This window comes from Vicia villosa, unplaced genomic scaffold (genome assembly GCF_029867415.1).
Source record: "Vicia villosa cultivar HV-30 ecotype Madison, WI unplaced genomic scaffold, Vvil1.0 ctg.000041F_1_1_1, whole genome shotgun sequence".
Lineage (NCBI taxonomy): Eukaryota > Viridiplantae > Streptophyta > Magnoliopsida > Fabales > Fabaceae > Vicia > Vicia villosa.
Window position 1 is genome coordinate 667254 of NW_026704972.1, and position 22347 is coordinate 689600.

The 22347-nt window shown below is 32.7% G+C and overlaps 1 protein-coding gene across 1 annotated transcript; it reads right to left on the reverse strand.

The window, feature by feature from the left end:
- Positions 1–3481: 3481 nt before the first annotated feature.
- Positions 3482–11318, reverse strand: LOC131622726 (chorismate synthase, chloroplastic-like). Its single transcript, XM_058893764.1, has 13 exons — positions 11001–11318; positions 9701–9851; positions 9413–9489; positions 9270–9328; positions 9080–9163; positions 8903–8995; positions 7572–7652; positions 6046–6177; positions 5185–5287; positions 4971–5065; positions 4808–4873; positions 4109–4193; positions 3482–3998 (listed from the first exon to the last, which is right to left on the reverse strand). The coding sequence occupies exons 1-13, from the start codon at positions 11134–11136 to the stop codon at positions 3853–3855; spliced, it is 1308 nt and encodes a 435-aa protein (XP_058749747.1). The 5' UTR covers positions 11137–11318; the 3' UTR covers positions 3482–3852.
- Between the last annotated feature and the right edge of the window lie 11029 nt (positions 11319–22347).

The following is a 22347-nucleotide window of genomic DNA, read 5'->3' on the forward strand; positions in this document are numbered from 1 at the left end:
CTGACACATCCCCATCAACTGGGCTATAGGTAACAGGACCCTGAGATGGTTGACTTTTTCCATCCGAACATATGCATGTTGTGCAATCCTGCCGTGTCTCAATTGGTCTTGTCTATCATCCATAATTCATGTAAGTAGACCACACCTCAAGCGTTACACAATGAGTTCAATCTAGAAAAGGCAAAAAAATGCAGATTGATACACTACAGAGATGCGTCTCCGATTTTTGAGTTTCCAAATGTTGCAAAATTTCAGAGATACATCTCCGGAATATTATGCAACTCTCACCATCGTCAATGGCGGAATGTAGACCCATAAATCATTAAAAATAATGCATTGATCATAAAATCTACACATCTAACTCGTTTCTTATTAAGTATAAGCTATCAAACATGTATAGTTTATCTATTTCATAACCTAATTATCAACTTTTACAAATTTATACAAAAACTAAAAAAAAATTACAAAAATCAATAACTTAAAAATAGTTGGTAGAAGTTGGTTGATTGGACTTGATGTTGATGGAGGAAGTTTTGAAGTTGCTTGATCCTTCCAAATTAAGAAACTGATTCACTAATTGGGTGACTAAAAGTGTCGTTTTTTAAACCTCAAGGTAGTGTGAGTTGGGATAAAAATATGTTTATTGTAAGTCATAAATTGTAAATTAGGACATTATAATTTTAAAGAAGAGGATTTCTTAATGCACCATATACATTACTATGAGACCTCGTGAAAATACTATAATACCCGCAGATTTTAGAGATACATTTTCAGATGCACCAAACACATACAACCAGGGCTGCTTTTGAGCCATACCCCAAATTTGTGTATAGTTTTATTCCGGATATACATCTTCGTAAAGGTTATGAAGATGTATTTTCGGAGCAAACTGAAGCAGCAAACCAGAAAGTTGACAAAACAAAAGCAAAAACCAACAAGTTTACAAAATAAAATTACCATTGACATCATAAAATCATAAATACTTAAGAGATTTTAACATAGATCAAGCATTGCATTTCAATATACTGGTGGATGTTACAACAACTTCATAATATCTTCGACCGATCTCGAAATCTTCGCATCCAGCTCGATCAGAACTTTTGATTCTAAACAGAAAAAATATTCTACACAAGCCTTAAATTTGCAGTTGTCTTTAGCTCAAAGTTTCTGAAATCAATCTTCCCTTCTTTGTCGGCGAACGATATTCGATCTTCACAATTTTTTGATTATCGTCGTATGGTAGGAGCTTATGCAGTGTGTGTGTCAGATCTTAAAGAGGGGTGTATTCATTGATCTTAAATGTGTGTAAGGGTTTTGCATCATTAAAGTAAACATTTCCAAATAATGTGCGCAATGAGGTTTGAAAAAAATTAACTTTAACTTGAATTTCAAATTCTTTTGCTCCTTTTGATTTGATGAAACACAAGTTTTTGAGTGAAAATCTTGATTGAGAATGGAAGAGATTTTCAAAAGAGTTTATAAAAAAGTATGGGATCTGATCATGCATGTGGATGTTTTTAGCGATTTCACGTTTGATTTTTTCAGAGATGCATCTCTGAAATAATCCGACATGCAAAAGTGACATATTATCAAATTCCCACTTTAAATATTTTGACATATATCTTCGGATAACTCACTAGAATGCATAACGAAAAATACATTGAATATTATGCAACAGAGATGTATCTCTGAAATAAAATTTTGTTTGACTATAGGGTAAAGGTATTTTTGTGTTTTGTTGTGTTATACAAATGGTACGTTCGAAAATATATTTTTGAAAAATTCAGGGGCATTTTTGAATTTCTATAAGATTCTTTTCCACCTCATATGATGGACTAAGAAATTCTTTTAGAGTGTGTTTGGCTTAGGAGAGAAGTTGTGACGAGAAAAATATATAAAGAGAGAGTGTGTAAAGATAGAAAAAGAAGAGAAATATGATAGATTTATGGTATTGATTGGTATGAGAGAAAAATTGAAGAAATAAAGAAGGATTAAGTGTATTATTTCTCTTCTCTCGCTTCATTGAATAGAAATTGGAAAGCTTGATTGAATAGAAATTGGAATGAGAGAGATATAGTTCTGTTTGAAATGACAAAAAGACCACAATACTTGTTATTCAACGTGAAATTAGTGTAATAGGTGATAGGGCCCACATGTTTTTATTTTCTCTTTACAAGTTCTCTTCTATCCCATCAAGAGAAGTATATTACTTCTCTTCTTTCACTCTTCTATCTAACTTTCTCTCTTCTATCCAATCAAGAGAAGTGTATTACTTTTCTTCTCTTTTTCTCTTCACTAACTCTCTCAAAACAATGACACCCTTAAAAAAAAAAAGGAAAATTTTTTTGTACACCCATATACATTTCTAGAGAGTTTTGGTGAAATTTCTTTTTTTTCAAAGAATTCGGAGATGCATCTCCGAACGTATTAAATTTATATTTTTTGGTATTTTCAAAATTTTGGAGGGTACAATTTTGAAATATTTCAATATTTAGTGTTGAGATTTTTCGGAAATGTATTTTCAAAATAACCTAATATCTGTTAAAAAATTAAAATTAAGGTGAACTAATTGTATTAATAATATAATTAAATATATACCAAGATATAATAATAATTTATAAATAACGATGATCAACCTATTAAATATTTAAATCAACACATTACTTTCATATAAAATTAATTTTAAAAAAATTAATATAAATTAAAAATTATAAAACTAAAAGAAGGATATTTTTAACATGATAATTTTATTAATTAACAGCATTACTCTAAAATTTTCTTATGAATTAGAGAGTTCAAATTTATTCGAACGCATTTGTAATGCTGTAATTCTTTATAATGTTGTAGTCATTTAAAAAATAATTATTTTTATAATTTAAAAAAATTGTGACTGATAAATTATTACAAAATTAAAAATTTATTTAATTTTTATTCATTATTTATAATTTAATCTCTTTATTTCTTATTTATAACAATTTATATTTAAATAACTTTTTATTTATAATAATTCACTTTAATAATATTATAAATACATATTTTTCAAAATTAAATTAAAATAAAATAAATAAAATAGAGATATTTATTACTTCGGATGTACATATTCGAAAATCTATTGAAACTGAAATATTGAGATTCTTCGGATATGTATATATAAAAGATATTTTGGAGTATTCAAGGATATTTTTCACTTATTGGTGTACAAAGAAATTCTCAAGACAGGGTAGCAGGTAAAAACAACTCGTGCACCACCAGTTTAGTCATATAGCCCAACATTCCAATCCGGAGATCCAGGAATAATTAAACAGGAATGCAACAAAGATTTTGAGTACTCCTTTGTTGTTTTGTGAAGTTTTTACTCACTATATGTCTATATATGCTAATTAATACACATAAATAAGTAATAAGATAGAGTCCAATTTTCATACAACAAAAAGTACAATTTTTTCTTCATAATATAACCTTAAAGGGTAACACGAACAAGTTAAACTCGCCAAAGCTTGATTTATTGAAGGCAGAGCAGCACTTATAAGAATTCAGACTTCAGAAACTACAAAATTTCTTACAACAAATACGATTCATTATAAAATACAACTATCTGTGCCTTTGCAGCATGGCACTCTAGAAACAATGTTGACAAAAAAGCAAAGAGAAAAACATAGTTTAACCTTTATGTATTAATACAAAGCACCCACAAACATACATATTTGCCAGAATATGAGATGCAGACCAAGAGCCGGGTCCTCTTAAGGAAATTTGAACTTTTCATCAAATCGAAGTAACTGTCGAGTAAACACTAGCCAGAATGAAGACTTTATCTGAGGCCAACTATTGACTTATGCACCCACTTCATTTTCAAAAGTGCACTTCTTCTGTTTCTAATTTGGCTGACATAGATACTTGAAAATCAAGGTTCACGGGAAATAGATTACTTTGTGCATATTGGGCCATCAATTGGTCCACAAGTACCAAAGCTACCATAGCCTCTACCATGGGTACAGCTGCAAGCCCAGTCCAAATAAAAATTTAAGAAATTTTCTTTTCTAGTGATGAAAAGGCAAAACTTGAAATTTAATAAAGACAGCACTTCAAAAAAGGTTGAGATACTAACCTCTCGGGACAACACAAGGATCATGACGACCACGGGCTATGAGATCTGTTTCTTTCTTATCCCGAGTCACTGTAGATTGCTTCTTCTGCACATGTATAACATTATGTTCAAATCATATCAAATAGCAAAAAGTCATCATCATGTGCAACAAAACATGCCAAGGAACTGGAGGTAGTAGAAGAACGCAAACAAAAGGCTCCCTCAGTTGCTACCCCAAAAACAGAGCATATCTATGAAGAATAAATCATACATCATGTACGCTAATCAGATGACGTTTACTATTCATAACTATGCAATTGTCTCATTCAAATAGAGAAAATGGAAATCAAAGTAGCAGCTTCAGTAGTTGTGTTTTGGTAAACACGCCTTACTTCAAGGGTGAAAAAGGTGAAAGGGTGGGCGCAATTTTTTTAATGCAATGATGTATTTATTAATATTGATAGATGATTACAAATAGATAGGAAGGTTTGTTTCCCCATAGAACCAAAATAATTCTTGCAATTAGAGGATTTATGTAGCAAAGGGAAAGTTAGGTATCATAAAACAGTGTATGATTTTTCAGTTATCCATCAAGCTTTATCTTAACAATCCAATTTAGAAGTTGAGAGCTTGGCTCATTTCATTTACTCCCCTGGCACTGGTTTTTGCTATGATCTATGATGTATGATGTGTGTGTGTGAGAGAGAATGTTGGACTTACCGTAATAGTTGATGTCGGCTTGAAAGCTACTCTCATGTTAATTATTTCTCCATTGGAAATTCCACCCTAATTTTTAATATAAACAATACGATTAAAAAAAAGTGCATGAATGTCATACAGCATATATAGAAACAACTAATTTGCTATTGAACAGAATAAATACCTGTATCCCACCAGAGCGGTTTGTTCTTGTCCTCACATTTCCATTTTGATCTATATAGAACTCATCATTGTGTTCACTTCCAGTCAAAAACGTACCTATTATGATTTCACTAAGCCATCAGAAGATACACCAGACACAAGTGATCAAAGAAAATTATATTGTTCAATTATCCATGTATAAGACAAAGTACTCATGCATAAGCAAGATTCAATACCTGCAAACCCACTACCAAATTGAAAACCCTTAGTTGCAGGCAATGACATAGCAGCTTTGGCCAGCTCAGCTTCAAGTTTGTCAAATACTGGCGAACCAAGACCCTGAGAAATAATAAAGTTAGTTTCTATTATAATTGAAAAACAAAATTAAAAATTTGAACACAAGCATAATTTAAAGTACTTGAATGTAAAACAATGTAATGATCAGATGTGTATATTAGATATAAGGCATTCCAGTAGGCAAACAAAGGGAGATACAAAGCTGCAAATCAACACGGGTTGTTTCAAAGCAGTGTTGTTTTCTTCCTTTTTCTCACATTCTTATTATTAAAATATCATATAGCACAATCATATCTCAAATAGCAATCTAATATTGATAGGCTGCGAACTTAATATTTCTAGGGGTATACTGATGATTGATGAGTACAGCAAATACCTGGAAGGTGACCTTCCAAACTCATGAAATCACAGATAACTAAAGAGCCCAGCTTCTGAGTTTATTTAATTTCCACTGATTTTTCTATAATTACCACAAGAATCTTTATGACATATATTTACTAAATTTATTTCTGGATCAATCATATGATGCAATATTCCAGTCAGGAGCCAGAGCTGAAAGATATTCTGAGGAAAATATATATAAATACATATATTAAAAAATATGTAGAGTCTTTTGCAATTTTTGGTTTACAAATTTTGTTCTTTCAATCTGATTCATTACAGTGTCGCCGTTATGTTTCCATTGAAATGCTGCAAGCCAAATATATTCTCATAAAACCCTTTTAGAAGTTAATTTCTACACTATACCCTATTATTTTGCAGATGTTTTTTTTACTTGACAGAAAAGTGGAAAGACTTACGCGTGGACAGTTCCTCACAATGCATGTTACAACACCACCAACAGAATCACCTTTCACCCGGACAGCATCAATAGCAGCTATCATCTTCTCTGCGTATTCAGGGTCTGGACATCTAACAATGTTACTCTCAATCTGGACAAATTTCAAAACATAGTGGCGAACCAGGAATTTGGCTTCAGAGATGCAAGAACAAAATATCATAATATCACCAGCAAGTATTATTAATACAAGTCATAACAAATAATGAGCCAATTGGGAAAACTGCAGCAAGTAAATGCCTGAACAGAAAAGAGCACTGTAAGATTTCTATTCAAAGTTATCAGTACATACAGTTATTTGGTCAAAATACACGAGAAAGTATATGATAATTAAACTCATTCAATATTCTAGCTATATGAATTACCCACTTTTTGATATGAGAATGAAATTTTATCCATTTTATATTAAAGGTCCCATTACAGTTCAATCAATACTTTCATCATAAGTAAAAAATAAATATGTGAAAACTGTCTCCCTTTGAGATGTTTATTTAGGCACTAATTATCTGTATTTTGTATAAATTGTTATATCAAATCAAGAAACCAGTTGACGCTAATATGCACATTTACCGATTGGGATGGTAAAAAATCCATCGCCCATTTTCTTAATAATGTAAAAGTCATTTTCTTGGTAATACTCATCAGTCATGTACAAATTACATTAAGTCTCAGTTTAAGATCGCAATTAGATTTCTTCCTCCATGAGTCACTTTTGTCTATGGACTATGATAGGACCCTGAGTTTGGGCCTTAGACCAATAAGTGTTAGTAAGAACATTCCCTAAATTTTACGAAATTTCTGTTAAAAGAGAGAGAGAGGGAAGGGAAGTTGAGAGATACTCAGAAAGTTTGTTGGTAAATAGTTAGGAGAGATTTCTCTTTGGTTTCGGAGTTCATAGAATTCTGGTTTACATTTTCTTTTTCTGTTTTCCACTATTGTAAGGGCTGTGAAGCTCCATTTTCAGTAAATAATAAATACAGTTTCAGTAGTATAAATTCTGGTTTCTATCATCAGTCTCTTTGGCAAAATCTGTTTTAGACTTTTAGCTTTTATAATTATGCGTTATATTATATAGAATATATATTCTATATGTGAACTGAAATTTTTCTTTTCAATTTGATAATCTAGAGTGAATTTATTTTAAATGTGAAAAATAAAAGTTAATGAAATACGGACAATTTAGTCATTTCATACATGAATGTCAAAATTTCTTCCGACAAAATCAATAGTTTTAACTTTTATGCGTGATTTGAAAATGCATTCCAAGAAATGGAATTATAAGTAGTCTTTCTAGTTAGTGATAAGCAGGCTTGACAAAAATATTTGCTACTTAGTAGCATCCGAATATCCATAAAAAAGGATATAAAAATAAAACAGATAGCCAGCTTGGTGTTTATAATACATGACAGCACAAAATCTAATGCAAACAATTTTACAAAAGGTACATTCTAGCATATATAAATATGAAAATAACAATTATATTTATACCTGATCAAGTGTCAGTGCATCGTTATCAATTAAGTCCTCAGGAAGAATAATCTTGTGAACTTGAGAGACATAGGCAAGAATCTGAAAATCCAAGAAATTAGCTAAGGATACTTCTGAAGGAATTGGCAAATAAAGCACATATATCTACATCATATTAAGATCAATATCGTTAGGAGGATGCCCATTTTACATTTCGGACCTTGTTATTTTGTTTTGGTACCTACACTAACTATTTTTTGGTGAGTCTCTGGAATACTCACTTTTTTTCCGAGTCCCTATCTGTTGCGAACCAGAAAATGAATCACTCAGACAAAATGCAAAATATAAAAAACAGAAATGATCAAGAGATTGTGTATTAATGATGAATAGTGAAGGAATTGCAGATAGGGACAGTACCCCAAATCTGCCACAGAACTAGGCTCCTATAGGAAGCTACTCAAACTAGTTTCTCAATTCTTAAAATACCCCTCAATCCACACTCAACTCCAGATAATCAGGAAACAGATAAAAGTCTCAACCTTTTACTGCCATGTCACTAATACTCACTTAATACTAGAAGTTCCCACCTCACCGTTTCTAGAATATACATACCAAATCCTAAGCCTACTATTGCCTTGATGGACTAATTGCTCATTTGAGTTTCCTTCGTTAGTAACAGGCCTAACAATATCATACAATCACAAATTTTGCGTAAAATAAATATTACAGGGACTAAAACAAACCCCAAAAAAGTATATATAGGGACTGAAACAAAACAAACATCGACTGAAGTGAAAAAGGTAAATATTATAGGGACCATTTCAGCCAAAAAAAAAAATTACAGGAACTAAAACAAGATAACCTTTATATTACACAGAGGGCGAAAAAAAATCCTAATTTTTCATATGTATATCCTATACACCGTGTTTCCAATATTAGGGACCTTGGTGGAATAATGAATTCAGAAACTACAAGATGTTCAACTTGAGGACAAGGTGAATGATTTTCATTAGGTGGGTGAGGTGTTTGTTAGGACATTTCGATAGAGGATTTATCAAGTAGTTAGTTGGTTTGGTTGGACAGAGATAACTGTAACAATTGAGGTATTTTGCCCATAAATAAGAGATAGGTCGAGAGGGAGTGGCATGATGCCAGTTGATAGGAAATATGAGTCTTTGGGCAAGGAGGATGCATTCCCTCAAAGTTTTGTATTGTTCTTTCAAGGGATTTCCCAATACCAATTTTCTATTGGACGGTCAAAAAAGCCTGACACACTCCTAATATGATAAATATTCTTAGTTTATTAAAAAATTGAAGAAATATTAGCTAAACTTGTGAGACTAGTAACACACCTCAGTTCCAGCAAACTTTTTAAGGATTTTCTTAGCAACAGCGCCAGAAGCAACCCTTCCAATGGTTTCTCTAGCAGAAGATCTACCACCACCCTAAATATAGGAGTTAAGACATATGAGCTTAATACATATCTCATTGAATGAAAATACCTCTTATTACATTGTAAAGGTCAATACCTGAACTGATCTGACACCATACTTCATGTCATAGGTTGCATCTGCATGGGAAGGCCTATAAGCTAATGACATCTCGCTATAATCCTGAAAGAAAAAAACAGCCGAAAGTACAAAAATTTAACCGCCCCATAAATCAAGGACATGAATGCTTATCTTTAATGAATATTTCTGGACATGAAACAACACTCACATTTCCTCTTTGATCAGTATTGGGCACAAATACATGGATTGGAGTTCCTGTAGTAACTCCTGCAATTAATAAATTACAGATTAAGAACTTTTGTCAAGAAACTTGCAACTTCCCAGATAATAGTAGTAGGAAGAAATACTGACCATCTGAAACTCCTGAAAATATTTTACATGTATCAGTCTCCTTTCTAGGAGTTGTAATTCGGCTCTGACCTGGCCTCCTATACACAAGAACTTGCACTATTATTTTTTAAAGTCGTGCTGTGCCAGAAGCAATCATGGCCTATCAGCTATTATTCATAAATGTCACATTCTTTTACTAGCAGTTCAGAATGCATTTCAATAACATCCATCTTATACAATACTCCTATGTAGCCTCCAAAAGCCATTTTACAGAGCAAGTACAGTGAAATAATTTTGAAGCCAATTTACCTTCTGTCAAGATCCTCTTGCATGTCAGCTTCAGAAAGAGGGATGCGAGGAGGACATCCATCAATGACACAACCAACACCTCCTCCATGAGATTCTCCATATGTCGTAACCCGAAAGTGGTTCCCGTAGGTGCTCCCAGCTGCCACAATCTCTGTAATAAATCAATGGTGTCAAAAACTTAAATGCCCAGCCATCGCAGTACCATTATATTAGACTTCCTAAGATGCACCCAGCGTGAGAAGTAGTAGTGCAACTATTTCCTTTAATTCATTGTGTTTAACATAGTTTCAAAGCAAACATACTTGAATTTTAAGTTGAAAAAATAAAGATGGAAAAATCACTTAACTGAACTATCTATATCATTTTCAATTCTCACGGGTTATTTTATTTCCAGACTCTTCCTACATCAGCTAGTGAGATTAAAATTTGAAACGGGCAAAAAAAATTACGCCTGAAGGCAGTTCAAGGAAAGTTAGCACTATCAGCCATTCCTAAAGGGGATCATGTTTGGATTGACTTATTTGAGTTTATCAATTGTGTATGTTTAGTTTTGCGGTGAGGAGAATTGATTCATAGTGAATTGATTTTACATAATTGATTCAGGTTAAAAATGAGTTGGATGTAAAGTGATTTATTTTGGATACATTTATGTAAAAGTGAGTTGAACAACAAATTTCAGTGTTTTAACCTCAAAAACTACAAATTATAACTTCAAGTAGAATCAATTCTGGAGGCACAATCAATTCTACTTTAGAAGAACCAAACACCTCAAAATCATTCCAGAATCAATTCTACACCTCTAAAATTATTCTTGGCTCTTCCAAAAGCTAAACCAAACATACACTAACCTAAGTTTTGTGACACTATTTGGGTGACTATATCAATACAGCTTGTAACATTTTTCATACACTTTTTGAACTTATTAAGAAAATAACTTATATCATATATAAAAATAATTTGAATTGATGTAATCTTTTGTTATAAAAATGGTTTATGTGAGCTTATTCATAAGTACTTATTTTGATACTTATTTTGATAAGTACTTGAGCTATAATCTACAAATAAGCTGCTTATCCAAACAAACTCTTAATAACAAAGAAATTGAAATCCAATTACACATAACCTAATGCATGCAATGCAATTTCAAAATTTCTTACATGACATGAACTCCATATCCATAATCTAATTCTAGTACCGAAAATTTCAGGTCGCGAAAGTACTCAATCAAAGGAGCAGGAAATTCAACTAACAATTCTCGAATTCAAAAAAAAAAAATTACAGAGAGAGAGGGGGAACTTACGGAGTTTCTTGGGGAAGCGAGGACGGAGGTAAACGGTGGAGAGAGATCGGAGATCGGAATTCGGAGAACCGAATGCGGCGAAGGAGTCGGTTCTGGTAACGGTGAGGAAGGGTTTGGTGGAGAGAGAAGAAGCCATGATGGGAATTGGGAATGGAAAAGAGAATGATGAATTGAGGAAAATGAAATAGTCTTTGTTTCAGGTTTGGTGGGTGTTGGTGTTGAGTTCACAAAAGTTGAATTGGTTGGTGGCAAAGGGGAATTGTGAAATGGTAGTGTTTTAAGTTGTCAATTGTCACTACCTACCCACTATTTTTTAAATGTGGGTTTGGGAAGTTGGTGAGAATGTGATTATGTGAAGATGGATAATTCTTTGTATCTTGTTAGATTCACTGAATATTAGTATTACAAATTCACTTAATCATATATTTTAAGATAACCAAAATTAGATATATTTTTAAAACAATTTTAAAAAAAATGCTTCTTTTTTTAAACTCAATGTATTTTATTAAAAATCAAAGATGAAAACATGATGAATACAATGTGATTTTTTTTTTGTTCAAATCAAATAGCATCATATTAAAATGTGTGTGGAAAAGGAATCGGTATTATTTTTAGTTGTGTTCGTGAGTTTGGAGGAAAATGAATAATAAGGGAAAAAATAAATAAATATTTTACTTTTTTTAATAGTTGTTTTTATATTTAATAATAAATAAATATATATTATTAATATATTTTTAACATTTAAAATATTATAACTATATAAATTGAATTAGGAAATATATCTAAATTCTCTGATTTCCTTCAAATATAATTTTTTTAATTTCTCAAATTAATGAAACTTTTGATTATTAAATAAAAATAAAATAAACCTTCAAATTCTCATAATTCAATTCAAATTCTTCAATCATTTTCACTTCATTCTTCTTTATTTCAAAATCATTTTCTCATATTTTCAACCAAAAAAAAATCATTTTCTCATCTCCAAATTCTTCAACAAAGTCCAGAGAATAATAGCTTGAGAATTTTTTTAAATGGTTATTTAAGAATAGAATTGACTACATTTAAACCTCAGTACTTTTAATAATTAGGTCTTTATCTCTCTCTCTGCTCTAATGAATATTCTCTCTCGTATTAATGAATTATTTTAATTATATATTTATTTTTTAAATGCATGTTTGAATGACAAATTAACCATAATCAATGTGGAAGGTATGTAAGTCATGGGTGTTTGTGGTTCAGTTTGAATCGATTTTGAAGTAAAACTTCATCCGGTTCAAAAGTAAATTTACAAACGGTTCGATTTAGTTTTGAATTATTGATTAAAATATTCTATCGGATCCAATCCAATTTCATACGATTTATTTGAATAGGTTTTTTAGATATCTAAATTAAAAATTATATTTTTTATTAAAATTATAAAATATTAAAAAGAGAAAATGGGTCATACACTGACAGGGTAAAATATTTTTACACTGTCAACCAATCACCACCATGCATCCAATTAAAACATTCTTTTATTTTAAAAAAATTTTAATGACATGGCACATTCATGACTCCCTATGAATGCCAGTGTAAAACTATTTTACACTGTCAGTGCACTACCTTTTAACTCTATTAAAAATTATAAAATTTAATATAATAGATAAAATATAGTATATAAAAAATTAATATTCTGATTGAAACAAATGAAATAATAAAAATAAATACATTAAATTAAACTAATTAATAGTTTACCAAATAAGAATCATTGAATAATAAATTATTAAAACATATCGTATTAAATAAAAATTAAATAGTATGTATTAAAACATATAGATGCGGTTTGGTTCAGTTTGGAATGATTTTGAACACTCAATCCAAAATTTGAACCAAACCGAGCTGTTTTACCAAATAACATCGAAATACATCCAATAATATTCAAATTTTTACGGTTTTTTATCGATTTGTGGTTTTTGTTTGGATTAGTATGGATTTGAACACCCTACTGTAATGTGGTAGAAGTCTTCGGTGATTAGAGATAGAAATACCCATTGTTGTATATAAATAGACATTTTGTAAATCAATTTTTATTTATCGAATAATATTAATCCTTATTTCCTTATTTTTCTCTCTTTCTATCCTCACTAGAATTGCCTCGCGCACTAACAAATTGGTATCTAGAACTTCTAGTCGTGTTCTTTATCGTGTTTTCAAGAACTTCACGTTGGTGGTCGGGTTTCCAAGGAACATGAACTAATCGTTGCAAAGATGAATGACACTAATGGCATTCTGAATTCTCTTCCAATTCTTAACGGCAAAAATTGAAACCGATGGAGCAAGTAGATAAGGTATTTGTTCGGTTTTCATGAAATCATAGAAATGGTCAAAAACGACATTTTTGAGCTTGCTCAAGATCCAACCGACGTGCAGAAAACTACACACAAGGAGTCAAAGAAGAAAGATTGCAAGGTTGCATATTGCATCTAATCGGCGGTAGATTCAGTGAATTTTGACAAGATCTCTCATGATGAATCGGTGAAGGGAGACATGGGATATTCTTGTCAAATACTATGAAGGAGGTGAGAAAGTTAAAGTTGTTAAATTGTATACTTTAGGACGACAATATGAATTGATATATATGGGAGATGATGAAAAGATTGTAGGCTATATGTCGAAGGTGCAGAATCTCATCCATCTCATGAATGGTTGTGGCGAAACCCTAATTGATAAGATAATAGTTGATAAGGTAATGCGTACGCTGACCTTTCACTTTGATCATATTATCATAGCTATTCTAGAATCCAACAATCTTGAAACCCTAAAACTGGAAGATTTGGTTGGTTCGTTGGAGGCGCGTGAGATTAGGATCGTCGAGAGGAAAAGGGTTCAAGACTCGATACAAGCACTTTAGACTTAGGCATGGAAGAAGCATGGTTGTTCTAACAAGTTCAAAGGCAAAGAAGACAAGACTCAGAGTAAAAAGTCTTGGTCGAACCCTCACAAGCACAAGGTCGATGATAGGGCTTTTGAATCCTCGAAAAGAGGATAAAGAAACACCTATCAAAAAGACAAAGAAGAGAAAAAAAGTTGTCAGGCACTATAATTATGAAAAATGGGGCCACGTGGCTAAAAATTGTTAGTACAGGAAAGACAAGGGAGTGGCAAAAGGCAAGGACGGAGGAGAAAACCTTGCACGTTAGGATTAAGATGATTTTGATGATTTAATGGCTATGGCGGCGGTTGTAGATGACCATGTCGACTCCAAGATCTGGTTCCTCAACTTTGGTTGCTCGAATCACATGACTGGTCGAAATGTGTGGTTGGCAGAATTCGATGAGTTGAAGAAGAGCATGTCAAATTTGCTAATAATAGCTCATTGGAAGCAGAAGGTACTAACGACGTAGTTATTCAAAGGAGTAATGGAGAGAAATCTATGATTAAATATGTACTATATGTACATGGAATGAAGGGCAATATGCTAAGTGTTGGACAAATAGTCGAAAAAGGTTTCTCAATGGTTAAGAAAGATGAAGCATTGGAACTGTTTGACACTCGGAATAATTTGGTCTTGAAATCTCCTTTATCGAAGAATAGGACATTTAAGACCATGATTAGTTCGACTAAGGTACAATGTCTGAAAACAGTTATCGACCACAAGAATAGTTAGTTGTGGCATTTGAGGTTTGGCCATCTGAATTTTAGGTCACTCAATCAACTGATCACTCAAGATATGGAAACTGGTATACCAAGTCTTGTGATGTCCGACAACCTTTGTGAATGTTGCTTAGTAGGGAAGCAATCCATAGAGTCTTTCATTTTGACTATGCCAATCAGATCCTCCAGCATACTCGAAGTTGTACATTCGGATGTATGTGGCCCTTTTGAGAAGCATATCATTGGTGGAAATAGGTATTTCGTCTCATTTGTCGATGAGTATAGTTGAAAGCTCTGGATCTATGTGATCAAGAAAAAGGACATATTATTTGAAATCTTTAAGAGATTCGAGATACTTGTCGAAAACCAGTGTGGGGAGAAGATCAAGGTTCTGCGAACAGATGGAGGTGGAGAATACACGTCCAATATGTTTGAGGAGTTTTGTGAAGAACAAGATGTCGATCATGGTGCAAATTCTCCTTGTACGCCTCAACATAATGGAATAGCAAAAAGAATAAATATAACCATATTGGATATGACAAGATGCATGTTGAAACAGAAGAATATGCTAAAATCCTTATGGGGTGAAGAAGTCACCACTGTTATTTATATTCTCAATAGGTGTCCTACCAAGAAGTTGAAGAAAAAGGTTTCTAAAGAAGTGTGAAGTGGACAACGACCATTCGTGAGTCATCTGAAGGTGTTTGGCTCTATTTGCTACAAGCATGTTCCTGATGCAAGAAGAAGGAAGCTTGATGACAAAAAATGAACCTATGATTCTGGTAGGATATGACAAAACTGGAGCATACAGGTTGTTCAATCCAATTAATGAGAGGACCGGGATGAGTCAAGATACTGTGATTGATGAAAAATCTGCCTAGGATTGGAATTCTGGTGATGCAGTTAACAAGCCATTAATGAGTTATGGCTTCAATGAAGAAACTGATGAAGACAAAGACAAAGAAATTGTCGATATTCCATCCGAAGTTGTGGTTACATTCCCATTACATTCAAAGATGAAGAGGTTATGGCTAGTACAAGCCAAAGACCTCGAAGAACTAGACTTTGTCCAGCTAGACTTAAAGATTATGAAGTGACTAGTGATGATGAAGTAACACTAGATGGCGAACTAGTTCATTTTTATTTACTTGCAGGTTTTGAACCAATCAAATATAACGAGGCTTTAAATAATAAATAGTGGAAGTCGACTATGGTCGAAGAGTTGAAGGCAATGGAAATAAACAACACATGGGAGTTAGTCAAATTGCTAGCACACACAAAAGCTACCAAAGTGAAGTGGGTGTTCAAGTTGAAGCACAATGTTGATGGGTCGATAGCAAGGCACAAGGAGAGATTGCTAGATCGAGTATTTATTTAGAGAGCTGGACAAAACTACTCTGAAGTATATGCTCCAATATTAATATTAGAGATTGTTCGACTAGTGGTAGCCTTGGCATGCAAGAAAGGCTGGTTGACATTTCACTTAGATGTGAAATCAACATTTTTAAATGGACCATTTGATGAAGAGGTGTATGTCACATAACCTTTTGGGTTTATGATTCAGGAGGAAGCAAAGAAAGTATACAAGTTGCACAAAGCGCTCTACAGCCTTAAGCAAACACCTAGGGAATGGAACAAGAAGATCGAGTCATGCTTAGTCAAATTGGAATTCGTTAAATGCAATTCTAAGTAATGTGTCTATATATGTTCAGGTTGTGGCGCAGGATATAACAATTATCTGTTTATATGTCGATAACTTGCTGGTAACTAGAAATATCTTGGAGAACTTATTGAAGATATTTCCAGTTAACAGCAAGCCATCAACATATAAGCAGATAATTGTTATATCTTGTGCCACAACCGGAACATAGACACCGTACTGAGACTTGCATTTGACAAATCCCAATTTAACTAAGCATGAGTTAATCTTATTGTTCCATGCCATAGGTGCCTGCTTGAGGCCATATAGTGCTTTGTGTGATTTGTATACTTTCTTTGCTTCCTCCTGAATCATAAATCCAAGAGGTTGTATGACATACACCTCTTCATCTAAAGGTCCATTAAAAAATGTTGATTTCACATCTAAGTAAAATGTCGACCAGCCTTACTTGCATGGCAAGGCTACCACTAGTCGAACAATCTTCAATATTACTACTAGAGCGTAAACTTCAGAGTAGTCGATTCCTAATATCTGAATAAATCCTTGATCTATTGATATCACCTTATGTCTTGTTATCGATTCATCAACATTGTGCTTCAACTTGAACACCCACTTCACTTTGATAGCTTTTGTGTGTGCTGGAAATTCAATTAACTCCCATGTGTTATTTCTTTCTACTGCCTCTATCTCTTCGACCATAATTGACTTCCACTATTTATTATTTAAATCCTCGATATAGTTTATTGGTTAAGTACCTGCAAGTAACGCAAAATGAACTAATTCTCCATCTGGTGTTACTTTATCATCACTAGTCACTTCATAGTCTTGAAGTTTTGATGGACGAACTCTAGTTCTTTGAGTTATTTGGCTTATAGTAGCCACACTCTCTTCGACTTTGAATGTGTTGAGAATGTGAGCAACTATTTTGACTTCGACTTCGATTAGAATATCAACAATTTCTTCATTTTCGACTTCATCAGTTTCTTCGTCGAAGCCATAACTCATCAATGGCTTGTTAACTGCTTCACCAGAATTCCAATCCCATACAAAAAATTTATCACCCGTTTCACTCTAACTCTTTCCATCTTTCCTCCAAAGATGACTGACAAAACTCTATGTTCTAACACTAACACCGTTGTCGGAGGTTTCGCTGGTGGAGGTAGTTCTAGCTCCACCCAAAGGAAATATGTAAGACCATAATTTTTATTTAAGTTGTTTATTAGAATTTAATTGTGTGTCGTTGTGCAACTATATGCATTGGTGGGTGTTTGATGTGTTATGATGCCCTTGATGTAGGGTAGTTGTCTTAGAAGTATAGAAATTATGGTGTTGGAGGTGCGTGGGCAATAATATAGAGATGGGTGGTGTGTTGAGTAACTAATTAGCAATATTAGTTAGTAATTATTTATTTAAATAATTTAAGGTTAATATTATTTAGATTTAATAATTATAATTTAACAAATATTAGTAATAATAAGATTAAATAATTATTTTATTTTACTTATTGTTATAAATATTATTAATATTATTATTAGAATTAAGGAAAAAGAAAATATAGTAGAGAGAAGTTAGAAGGGATTGAGGGAAAATAGAGAACACGTGAAAAGAGAAACAGAGAGAAGGAAGAGGAGCTATGGCAAGAGGGAGACTAAGGATTTCTACCATTCTTGAAGGTTCAAAGCTCAAAACTAAGGTGAGGGAGAGAATGGGTTCTTTTGATGGTGATTGAACATGAGAGGGTAGTGAGAGTTCCTTCCTCTCTTAGGATTTTAGTAATATGCTTGAATTATGAAATTGTGTGTATGTTTGTATGATTGTTGAATGAATTCCATTGTTGTATTATGTGGGTGTGATGAATTGTGATTGAATTGCAATTGTATGTGGTTTCTTTTAACAAGATGGAATTGATGTTGTGTAAGTGCAAAACATGATGAATTTTATGTATGTATGAGTACATAATTGTTGTGTGTTGATAGGAAAGCAGACCCATAATCGACATCGTATTTTTATCGGATGAAATCGGGGTTTTAGGACGTGTCAGGATTGATTTTGTAATTTGAGAATAGCAAAAAACTGCTTATGGGCAGTGGAAATCGATTTCCAGTGCAAAAACTGCGAAAATTGGCCTTTGGAAGTGAGGAAATCGATTTCTAGTGTCGGGGTAATTGATTTCCTGAAGCTGACAACATTTTTTTAAAACTTGTAAAATTCATAATCAACATAATTTCTAAACTTTTTGATTATGACAAAAAGGGGGGAGGGGAATAGTAATGATTTTGATTCATATTTACTTTTCTAAATATCATTACTTACATGTTTTTCTAACATGTTATATTTGTAAAAAGTTTTTAGAATGAGTTTCAAGAACATGCAGAATATAGAAAAAAGATTAAGTTCATATAAAAAATCATATAAAGAATTTATGATGTTCAAAAGTTTCTGATCAATCAAGTTATGATAAATTCAATTCTGCTAAACAATGTGCTCTGATAATGCTCTGATAATTCAAGATCTGATAAGTTGAATAGAGACTAAAATCAGGCTTCGACAGAGGTAACAAGGCTCTGAAATCCCTTATTTGACTCAGGGGGAACTTGTTCATCTCAGGGGGGTTTTCTCTATGTAACTCTGATATTTTCATGATATAACCTTGTAAAATTGTTTCATTAAAATACATGGTTTTGTCATCATCAAAAAGGGGGAGATTGTTAGAACAAGATCTGATTATGCATTTAAATATCTAGTTTTGATGATAACGATACATATATTTATATGTAACAATTTTGTACTCTAATAGTTTCTTAAGTGTGCAGATATAATATTTTATTCCATTATGGATAGTTATTTGGAAAGATTATCAGAATCAACGCTGACACATCTCAAAAGAACTATCGCATCCGTTTCTAAAGAAACATCAGCATTTTAGAAGAATGTTGAATGTTCGCTAGAAAAGGATCTCCATGTGTTTCTCAGATAAGCTACTCTTCTAGATCAGAAGTCAAGATTTCCATCTCAGATAAGCTTTTGCTTCCAACTCAGAAATCAAGATTTATTATTTAGATAAGATATTGCGTTCTATGAAGACAAGATTCTAACTCTAAATTATCGGTTACTCTTGGAATATTCACGTAACAAGATCTCTTATGTACTACTCACGACTTCAGATTAAAAGTATATCATTAAGAAGAAAAGATCAGAAACTTTCACAAGAAGATAATGGTACAATAGTACAATACAAATTCCACTATGGTGCAAATGTATGTAATACCAAAGGAATTTGTTTGCTCTTTGTCTCCCACGATCTCTTGAAGCCGTTATGGCAGCTGGCATGAATGTGACGTTTTGTCCTTCTCAACGGTCTACTTTTTGACCGTATATAAAGAAGCACTACTCCATTGAAGAAAATTGCTCAACTACTGAACATTGAATATACATCAACGTGAAAGAGAGTTCAAGAGAAATAAGCTTGAGAGATACGGTGCAAAATTCTCACTTAGAGAAATATTCATTTCAAAGAAGAATCTCAAACACAAAGAGTTATTGCTCATTATTTGTGTAAACATTTGTTCTTAAACTTGTTTCATTTGCTTATATAAAAGCATATTTGTAAACACTTTCTGTTGTAAATCTTTTGAGATTTGTTTTTCCTCAAGTGACTAGGTTGTTAGTATGTATACTTGAGAGGGCTAAGGCGTCTTTCTAGACTCTTAGACGTTTGTTTGTGATCTTTCAAGATTAGTGGATTAAGTCATTTTTGAAGGCGAAATCACATTGGTGGATGGACAAGATTAGCCTTGTTTAAGGTGAACTTGTATAAACTGGAAGTGTCATTCTTCGTTCTTATCTATCTTAATTGTTTAAGTGAATAGTTTTTCTAGCAAAATTTTTTTGAAAACCCAATTCAAACCCCCATTTCTTGTATTTTTCTCAACCTTCAGTTACACCACTATATACGCAATCTATGGAGGTCGATAAAAATAATGTATCTGACATCATCCACGTTATGGAAGGCGAGGTTCATGGAGGAGTTCAAATATGTGACTATTGAGGTGTGAAAAGCGAGGTTGAGGTTGGATTTATGTAAATTTAGAGTTAGTGTTTGGATTTTGAATCTGTACTGACACGAGGATCAGAACCAGAAAGGGCCACTGGCGTCTCGCACAATGTCGGTGATTGAGAGAGAAAAAGGGGGATGTACCTGCAAGATACTCCGACGATCAAGTAAGTAGGAGCACAAATACGATTTAGTGTTTAGAGTTTTGAAATTGTGTTACCTGATCCTCTCGAGGCTTGAGGGAGAGAGTTTATATAATACCCTTAACGCATGGTCATTGGTCAGCATTTTGGGCTGAATCATGGAGCTAGGCCCAAAACGCGTGACTCCCAGGATTCTAGGATTCTTGGGAAGCTGCTCAGAACTAGCCGTTGGGCGAGCAGAAGGGCGTTCCTGGTCAAGAAGAAGGTACTACGGGCGATATCCGAGGAGTTGGATGTCCGACCAATGACACATGAGTTGGCTTGATCAACGAGGCCGTGGTGAGTTGTCCCCAGTCGTGGAAGGATGAAAGAACTCGGCAATGGGCAGAAGAGGTGGTGGCCTTTCTGCCCTTGAGTGATTGGGCCAGGGTCATTGGGCCGTCCCAAAGTAGATATGGATTGGGCCGTTTCCGATTGCCTTGTCGGACTAGTCCAGAACACAATCAATACAAAATAGTTTGGTTCTAAATTGAAGTGCACTGAACTACTAAAAACTAAAACACAAACACACCCAATTAGGATTGTTCAAAAAATTCAAAAACTAAACCAAACCGCCAAACCGAACCGAACTAAAGTTAAAATAACTGAACTGTTAAGTTTGGTTAGTGAACCAAACAATAATGCACAAATACTTAAAACAAGTATATATATATATATATATATATATATATATATATATATATATATATATATATATATATATATATATATATATATATATATATATATATATATATATATATATATAAATTAAAAAATAGCTTAACGGTTCAGTTCTTTAATAAACTGTTCGGTTTGAGAAAATTTGTTTTCTAACGGTTCGGAATTTTGAAATGGTATACCAAATCAATAATTTTGGCTCGGTACAGTTCTTAGTAAATTGAAACGGTTCAATTCAATTCGAGTGAATTTTTACTATGGTTTGATTACGTTCGGTCAGTTTTCTCATAAACTGTACCATGAACAAGCCCAATAGTCAACAATTATAAAAAAAATTATAAATAGATATAATATTATTAGTTATGCATTAGAATAATAACAAAAATCAGGAATATACATGAGTCCATTTGGGTTGAATTTAGTCAAAACCATGATCCAACTCATACATGATTCACCGGTTTGGGTGAGGTAAAATAACCACTCACAACATTATTGACTCGATTTGGGTAAAACCACACATTTGTGGGTTGAATTGAGTTGGGTAATGGATTATCCGGTTTCTTTTTCCTTTTTTCTTCCTTATATATTTATAAATGATGTGTCATATTTTTCCTAATAAATAATTTAACCTATTAAAAATATTTTTTTAAACATCTAATGTCTAAATGCATTATAAAATTCATCATAAACATATTTGTAAAAATTAAAGTTACTTTATAGTAATATCTAGAATCGCATAAAATACTTGCAACTTACATCAATTAACATCAAAAGAATCAAAGTATGACATCATAAATAACTTAAAATCATTACTTTCAAAATAAACGATGTTCAAAAGATTGTAATTTAGGCAACCAAAATTAAAGAATCAAAATCATCACTCATCAAATTAGAAAAAAAATTAAAAATAATCACTAAATAACCCATAATTTTTGTGGATTGGATACAAGTTTACCCATAACCCAATCATTTTTGAAAAATCTTTTTTACCCAATAGCCAAATCCAACTCATTTTTTTTGGGTCGGTTTAAGTGAGCTTTACAAATTTATTGGGTTTAAGCATAATAAAAACCATTTAAAAAAATACAAATAACAAAATTTTACTGGTGTAGTGGTGTGTTGTGCATGTATTGATCT

Coding starts and splice junctions, on each gene's coding strand:
- LOC131622726 (XM_058893764.1), bottom strand. CDS start 11,136: ATGGCTTCTTCTCTCTCCACCAAACCCTTCCTCACCGTTACCAGAACC. Junction 5,288..6,045: donor TTGTGAGGAACTGTCCACGC/GTAAGTCTTTCC, acceptor ATTATTTCTCAG/GGTCTTGGTTCGCCAGTATT. Junction 4,194..4,807: donor AGCCGACATCAACTATTACG/GTAAGTCCAACA, acceptor ATACATGTGCAG/AAGAAGCAATCTACAGTGAC.